The sequence below is a fragment of the Vipera berus genome (assembly GCF_964194415.1).
Source record: "Vipera berus genome assembly, chromosome: 2".
Lineage (NCBI taxonomy): Eukaryota > Metazoa > Chordata > Lepidosauria > Squamata > Viperidae > Vipera > Vipera berus.
In genome coordinates this window covers 159,998,545-160,007,082 of record NC_138203.1, presented here as the reverse complement: position 1 = coordinate 160,007,082, position 8,538 = coordinate 159,998,545, and the positions used below count along the sequence as shown (strand labels likewise).

Here is an 8,538-nt window from a genome sequence, read left to right as displayed (position 1 = left end):
GAAGCGCGCCCGCCGGAGAAGCAAGCCGGAGCCCTACCCCTTGGAGAGAGGCGCCCGGCGGCTGTCCTCCAAACCCCCGCTGGCTCGCCTTCGGGATGTTGGAGAGAGGCGAGAGCGAGGTAGCCCGCTGCCTCCCGCCATCATGAGAATCGCTCGGGAGACGAGTTGAGGAGGACTCGGGGAGGGGAGAAAGCCCCCAGACCGGATTCCCCCTCCCCAAAACTTTTCGTTCGGCCCTGAACGCCAGCTGCGGCGCTCGCCGAGAGAAAACTTCGCTCCTCCCTCTGGGATTGGGTAGGTGTGACGGTGGATCTCTCGTCGCCGCTACTCGCTCGCTCCACACGGCTCTCCTTCCCGAAGCCTCCGAGTATGTTTTGAGGAGCCCGGACCTCTGAATATTTCCTCTCAGACTTCTCCCTTCCGTCTCCCCTATTGACCCACCCTGTTGAGCTTCTGCGATCCCACGGACGCGGCGGCGGCGGCGGCGGCTCCGTCTCCTCCTTCTCCTTCTCCGCGGCTGCTGCTGCCGATTCTGCCCCGCAGTGCAGGATCGTTTTCTCCTTTCTCCTTTTCGACCAAGTCCTTTGGCAGGATGGCGATGGGGGGTGGTTGACCGATGTCGCAGCCTCCCATTCGTCCTCAGACTTTGGGGGAAGAATTCATCGGCCAAGTGAGGTGACCAGGATTAAATCACCCTCTCTCCCCGATATCTCTTGAGCCTTCTTGGGAATCGAGCGAGTGTCCAGGGCGGTCTGACCGAGAAGGCAGTAAAAGTGAGAGGGCGGAAGCTGGCTACCCCCGTCGCAAAATCTTCCGGCCCGTTTTGGAAGGCAGCAGGAGCGAAACACGGGATTATAGGTGGACAGATCTTTCACAAGACCTTCCCCAAACTCCAGAAGTTCTCTTCCATCCTCAGCCTTGCTCCGCCTCTGGGAAACCATGGCCGGGATTGGCAGCTGCGGAAGGATACTGTGTGGCGCGCTCTTTGCTCTTCTGGGCATCTCTTCGGTCAAAGGCCAAGGTAATTCGAGGGGGATGTCTGGTCGCGGAGTCTCTAACAGACCGTTTTTGTCTTTGTAGTTCCGGTGGGTGGCATGTGGGTGGGCAACACCGAGGGGGCCTAAGTTGCCGGGAGCTGCTGGATGGCAACAGGCGCGATACCTGCAATACTTCGGATGGGGGAAATGCATTTGACTTTTTTCTAAGGAGTTAAGCGTGATGAACTTGATCGATTTCTCTTCTCCCCCCCCTCCCCTTAAGTTTGTGATTGGTTAATGGAGGGGGCGAGGTGGATAAAAGAGATCGTGAGGACCTGGGAACTTAAGGCGCCTTTTCCCCTCCCCCTCCATTTGGTTCGATCAGTGTTTTGACGGAGGTGGTGGGGAAGCGCCGGTGATTTGTTACGAGTGGAGAGAGAACAAGGAGTCGTGGGGAAGTTTCATGCCTGATGATTTGCAGGAATGAAACGTTTTTTCAAAAGTAATCAAGAGATCAAAACAAAGTGTGGAAGAGAGAGAGGGGGGGGGCGAGGACAGAGGCAGACTCCAGACATTTAAGGAAGATTTTAAAAGATCTTTAAAGGGAGAGGGGCAGTAGACTAGAAAGGGCAATGCACAGTGTGTATTTGTGTGCGTGTGCGTGTGCGTGTATAGCGGATCTAAACCTACTTGAAAATAACTGGTATTCGAGTTTACCAAAAGATGAAACAAGATAGCCCTCGGCTCATGACGACAAAAAGAAATCTAAAATCTGTTGTTGGATGGTATCTCGATTAGAATCAAACGCAATGCAAAGCTCACAGTGAGGTGCGGAAGACTTAATCCGAGTAAGTGTGAAAGCGAGTTGTTTGTTTTCCACCAATATATACAGGATTGGGCTGCGCAATTTCGGAGGGCGAAGAAGAATTCGGCTAAGCTAAAAGCTGTAGTATCCCCGGGGCGGAAGGCATTTTTCTTAAAAGCCCGAGCCGTCTCTGCCTCGGAAGAAACTCGGCGGCTTTTCCTATGCGAGCAGCCAAAAGGCTTCCGCGGCGGCTTTTTCTGAGGGATCCGTTGCCTTGGTTGGTGTGCTTACGTGCTGGGGAGCGCGTGTGTGAGAAGAGTGAGTGTCATACTACGAAGCCGGCTGCCCTGGGATACCGAGAACTTCCCGGGGTACAGAATGCAACACGTGCGGGGGGGGGCAGCCCTTTAGAGATGTGTGGAAGAGAGCTTGGCAGAGAAAAAGACCCGTTCCTGTCCCTCCCGAAGAAACGTTGGTTTTCCCCTCAGAGAGATGGGAATCTCCTCCAGACGCGCGGTCTCTCGCCAAAAATAAAGCTGGCGACGGCGAGGTGCTGAAAAAGGCGGGAGGGAGGGAGGTTGACCTCTTTTTCTCCCTCAGTGCGTTGCCTGGAGAGAAATGCATTTCAGACGCCGCTTACAGGTGGGCCGGGCTCTAAAAGCAGCCCGGGGACGGGGGGGGGGCGAAGTAGGGGGCTCGCCCGAGGAGCGTCGTTGCGCCTCCAGGCTTCGGTCTCTCCCCAGCCGCCGTCTCCTCCTCCTCCTCCTCCTCCCGCGTCCTCCGCTTCACGTTCGGCTTGGAGTGAGGCGCCTGGCGGATTTGGCTGGAGGAGCCAAAACAGAGGCTCGCTCTCTCATTCGGAGGCATTCCGGCGGGCGGGGCTGGAGAAACCGAGACCTGCCACCTTCTCTTCTCCCCCCGTCCCCTTCTCTCTTGAGAGCGCCAGGGTTTCATGGCCACCGATATTGTACCCTCAAGCCGGTGCTCTCCGGAGCCCTTGAGAACCACAACTCTGATTATTTCCCAGCTTTTTTTGGTTGAGGTGCCGGGGGGGGGGGCAAGGAAGGGGGGAAGAGAGGTTGCCAAACAAGTATGTGGAGAGGGGATCGTCTTCTCTCTCTCTCTCTCTCTCTCTCTCTCTCTCTCTCTCTCTCTCTCTCTCTCTCTCTCTCTCTCTCTCTCTCTCTTAAAAATCCACTTGTTAAAAGATCTTTTAAAGGGTAGGGTGACTTGCAAAAGGTAAGGGGTGTGTGTGTTGTTTGATGTCCTGCAAAAGAAAAAAGGAAGATTGTTTGAGGGGTGGGGGAAGAGAGAAGGAGAGGGAAAAAAATAAGGCAGAGGTTTAAAAAATAATAATTTATTAAATATTATATTCTTGGTATCCACTATGAATCGGAAATTAGGTTGGCTACTTTATGGAGTTAAATTTCATATTTTTTTCTTGACTATGGCCACAATAAAGATTGGATTGACTTATGGCCAATTCCTATAAGCACACTTTTTCTCTTATCTTCTCCTTTTACAGTATGAAATCCTTGGTGTTCTTAGGACTTTCTTGAGGTCTCCTTGCTCCCCCCTCCCTTCCCCCCCCTTTGGGTTGATTCAATATTTGGTTAATTATTCAAATATTCACTTTAAATAACTCGAGCAGGTTTTACAATGTGCATTTATATATCTCATCCAAACACCTTCCTCACTCCTCGTTTTCTCTCTCTTGACCTGTCAAGATAACAATAAAGCCATGAGTAGATTTACAGTCACAAGGCAGGAGGACGGGTCTGTTTGGACTCAGGGAAGCTGGCACTGCTTGCTCTTCAAGACCACAAGAGAGTTTGGAACAAGGGAGGATAACGCCAGCTCTTCCAGGACCCAACGTGATGAATGTGTTTCTGAGGCTCCTTACTGCAAAGCCTGGAAAAATTGTTACAAAAGATGGTTGGAATATGATACACAACTTCTTTCCTGTTCCTCGATTTGGCAAAGGAAAAGAAAAAAAAAGAATGTGGATAAGGAGAATGGCAGAAATCTCAATGAATGAAAATACATGATTGGATTTTTAACCCAGGTGCAGTTTTTATTGCACTGAATGATTGTATTTTGCTGCTTTACTAAAATCTGTTTCTTTATTATATAAATATATAAATTTAATGTAGCTACCCACCCCAGTGGACTCTGAGATGATATAGAATACCTCTTCCAGCAAACAATCATTTAAGATCTTTGGCAGGGTTACCAGGTCTAGGCTTCAAAAATCTGGACCGCCACTAGATGGCTGTTGGATTTTTCTGCATTTTGCTGCTATCTAAGGCTCCTCGGATGTTTGCAGCCACGTCCTGGGGAAGGTCACGTAAATTCAAATATTAATTGCTAAAATCCTCCTCTCCCAAATCACCAAACACTGTATTTGATACCCTTCTATCCATTTTTCTTCTCCATATTGCTGGCTGGAGCCTTGTTATCCGAAGTGTGAGTCAAATAAAGTATGTCACTGAGAAAAGGTCGTTCGTTTGTAGGCTATCCTTCCATGACAGCCCATGAGTTGGCAAATGCCACAAACTACCTCAGGACCTACTGATAAGCTAATTGCCTCTGGAATGCTCCATGCAGACTATTTTCAGCTACCTCTGTTATCTGAATGAGATACATAAATAGACTCCCTCTCTAAGCAGAGACCATTGATTTGGTTGTGCCAGTCAATGAAGCCTCTTGGAAACATCATATGATGTGAAATGGCAAGAGGAGAAGATGGAGGAAGGAATGCTTTTATTTTGTGGCATACTTTAGGGATGCAAAAGACTTTCTCTTCTGCAGCTGTTTGGAGATATCCTCTTACCTTTGTAGTATTTGTATCATTTATATGTGTTGTGAATGAAGAATAGTTCTATAAGAATATTATAACTCTAGCCATATTTGCTATACATTCACAGAGAAAGGGACCAGCAATCATAATTGTACTATTCACATTTCCCCTATTCCTTAATAACTTGCATCCCTCTGACTTCTGGGGAAAAGATCCCATTTTAGCAATAGCACTTAAGATGTATATACCACTTCATAAAGGGACACGGTGGCTCAGTAGGTTAGGACGCTGAGCTTGTCGATCAGAAGATCGGCAGTTTGGCGGGTCGAATCCCGAGTGCCGCGTAACAGAGTGAGCGCCTGTTACTCGTCCCAGCTTCTGCCAACCTAGCAGTTCGAAAGCACATAAAAATTCAAGTAGAAAAATAGGGACCACTACGGTGGGAAGATAACAGCGTTCCGTGCACCTTTGGCGTCTAGTCATGCCGGCCACATGACCACGGAGACGTCCTCGGACAAGGCGCTGGCTCTTCGGCTTTGAAACGGAGATGAGCACCGGCCCCTAGAGTTGGAAACGACTAGCATGCATGTGCGGGGGAACCTTTACCTTTACCACTTCATAGTGCTTTACAGCCTTCTCTAAGCAATTTACAGAGTCAGCATATTGCCCCCAACAATCTGGCTCCTCATTTTGCCTTGCAAAATAATGCCAGAAAATACGTAGTTTTCAAATGCCTAGCCAGCTCTGTCCAGTATCTTTAGGATATTTTGGAGTGCAGATGCCAAAATAAGAATTAACACAATGTTTCACATCTAGTACTGTTAATTCAATAATGTCACCAGAGTTCTAAAGGACATGTTATCATTTGACAGCAGAAGAACCAACTTTGGTTTCTACTGGTCAATTTCCTATGTGTTAATATTAGTTTGACCTGTAGAAAATAGCAGGTGATAATATTTATCTCCAAGTTATGAACAGCTTTACCTGCTGATTTAATAGGTTGACCTTCAGAAGGAAACTGAAGAAAATATGATCATTGTTTTCAGACGTTCAACAAGCCTTCATGTCAGTACATCTCCAATTTAATAAAATAACAGTTGGAAGAAAATGAGGGTGGAAGGGGGTTCTGCCTGAGATTTTGGAGGGCTACAATCATAAGAAACTATTGAACTAAGCAGACAAATAGTCTTAGTATAGCATATTTATTATGTTCCTTATGCCATGCTAGTCCACCAACTATATTTATCTAAGCATATAAATAAACATCTAAAGGTGTAGATATGGTACATTCACAGTGTTACAAATATGATAGGAAAGTTTCCATGGAGGAGAGTAAAACTTTTTATCCTCAATATCCCACGTACAACCCAGAAAAATGAATCTTACCAAGCCATGGGTATTAGCCAGGATTTAGGCCTGCATTTTGGCAGTAAGGGAGGCAAAGTATATCACTCTAGAGGTGGTATCAGATTAAGAGAAGATCCAATCTCTCCCCGTGTTCTTTGTGCTTCCTCCCCCCTTATTTTAACGATAAATTATTATTTATTTTATCCCTTTTAATATTTATTGGTTTTAATGTTTGTAAGCCACCCAGAGTCACCTCTAGACGAGATGGGCAGCATATCAATTTAATAAATATTTCTCTTCTCTTATTCTGTTGGGGAAGTGGGTGTTGTCACCTGAGTCCTGTCTGGCTATTAAACTACGTTGTAGCATTTTGCAAACAAAGGCACTCAAATTCATCAAAATGTTGACTCCTTCTGGACAGAGTCCAGTGGGTTGACTGACGAATATTTAGCCATGTTATCTGGGATTCTTTAGGGCAGGGGTGCCAAACTCAATTTCATTGAGGGCCGCATCAGCATTGCGGTTGCCCTCAGGGGGCCGGGTGGGCATGGCCAGGGTGGGCGTGGCCTACTGGGTGGGCGTGGCTAGAGTGTGTATGGCCTACTGGGTGGGCGTGGCCAGCTCTACATCGTTCGCATCAAGGGTGCCTATGGGGGCCTGGGCAGGAGTGGGACAGATCTGAGGGTCTCTGGCAGAAGGAGGGTCTCTGGGCCAGGGCCAAGGCAGTGGGGGCCGTTCCCTCACTGTTTCCAGGATGGCTTCGTGGGCCACATGAAACCACTTTGCGGGCCGGATCCGGCTCCCCGGGCCTTGTGTTTGACATGTCTGCTTTAGGGTCTATGCATTCTGATAAAGAGGACAGGAAATCAGCACTCTAGCTGATTTCCGCCATCTGTGTTCTTGGCTCATTAGCTCCTTCAGAGAACAAGGTGAGGTAATAGGGCTGGTTCTGGGAGATTATCTTTTCTTATTTGGAAGAGGGGATGATTGCATTAGACCTGCAAAGAGGCACTAAGGAGATTTTTCCCTCAGTCTTCCATAGACCAGTCCTTTCCCATTTGTTGAACATCTATGTAAAATCACTGGCAGAGGTCATCCATCAGCCTGAGATGTAATATTGTCAATATGCAGTGATACCTAGTTATATATCCCAGTTACATATCACAACTCCAGACCATGCTAGAGATGGAATAGAACTCTTGTCCTGGTTTTTGGAGTCTGTATGAGCCTAGATGCAATGAGAGGTAGAAATTAAATCTAAGCCATATGGAGTTGTTATGTGTCTGTTGAGGTTTTCAGACTATTGCCAAGTTGTGTCTCAATAGAGTGGTGCTAATCCGGAGGGGGAAAGCCTGTGAGTCAGGAGTTCTCCTGAATCATTCGATAGGTAATTGAAGGTCATGGGCTGGAGAGCTTTTGCCCACTTTGGCTAGCGCAGCCCCTATTTAGAGAACAGGGCTCTTGCAAACTGATGTCCCTATTCCTTGTGAATAAAACTATAACAGTACTGTACTCAGTAAAAGTGCATGGATCAGTCTGAAAACCACCTGGGAATTATAACGGATGTAAACTACTGGTATTTACCAGGAGCACATTACACCTATGCTTTGCCCTTACATGGGTTTGCACTTACATGGGTTTGCTTTGCACTTACTGGTTTCTAGATATAATTCAAAGTGCTGGGTTTGACCTTTGATGTCCTGTTGTATATGGATTGTTTCCTAAGTATCCATACTAACACCTACTACTACCCAAATAGGGCATCCAATACATTCTGTCTGGAAGAAGAATATTCTACTTTCATGAAGAAATGAAAGCTAGGAGGCATTTTTTTTCAGTCAATCCTCCAAACTTGTAGAATGGCATTTACTTGGAATTAAACCTTGTTCCATCCCTTCTAATCTTCTGGAAGCTACTAACGATGGAATGCCTTTGAAGAGTTTTTGGACAGTAGTTTAATATTGCTGTCCTTACTTTACCTTGAATTTCCTTAAATTGATTTGCTTTATTTTATTTGGTGTTTGATTTGATTATAATTTCATTTTCATTATTAACAATACTGTAAGTTTGTATTTTCAAATTTTGATTATTAATTGTTTTTAATCTGTTTATAATTATTATGGGCATTATGTTTAAGGATGGTTTTTGTTGAATCTATACTGATTTTGTATTCCAAAGGAAGGAAGGAAGGAAGGAAGGAAGGAAGGAAGGAAGGAAGGAAGGAAGGAAGGAAGGAAGGAAGGAAGGAAGGAAGGAAGGAGAAGGAAGGAAGGAAGGAAGGAAGGAAGGAAGGAAGGAAGGAAGGAAGGAAGGAAGTCCCTGACATCTAAAATAGGTGTTTGAAATTGTAGAAAAAAATGAAGTTATAGAAAACGGCTACCAATTAGATAGATATTCCTGAACTAAATAGACCGAAAGGTTTGAGCAAATCAAAGACAACTGAAAATATCCTACTTTTCCTTTGAACCAATGTTGATAAAATATTTTTTTTCCCTGGGTAGAGTTGATTCTCCTTCCTATTAATAACATAGTCAGGTGGAAATTGTTCAGTTCCCATTTTACAGCTTGAAGAAATAAAATTTACCATTAATGAGACTGATGCATGACCT

The 8,538-nt window shown here is 46.0% G+C and overlaps 1 protein-coding gene across 1 annotated transcript in view; it reads left to right on the top strand.

The window, feature by feature from the left end:
- Window positions 1-939: 939 nt before the first annotated feature.
- The window catches only part of SDK2 (sidekick cell adhesion molecule 2), a gene marked incomplete at both ends in the record, with an annotated part of 415,888 nt that continues 408,289 nt past the window's right edge, over window positions 940-8,538 (top strand). The window contains one exon of the mRNA XM_081321147.1: window positions 940-1,021. Coding sequence (XP_081177273.1) covers window positions 940-1,021 — 82 coding nt within the window. The remainder of the gene's footprint in view (window positions 1,022-8,538) is intronic.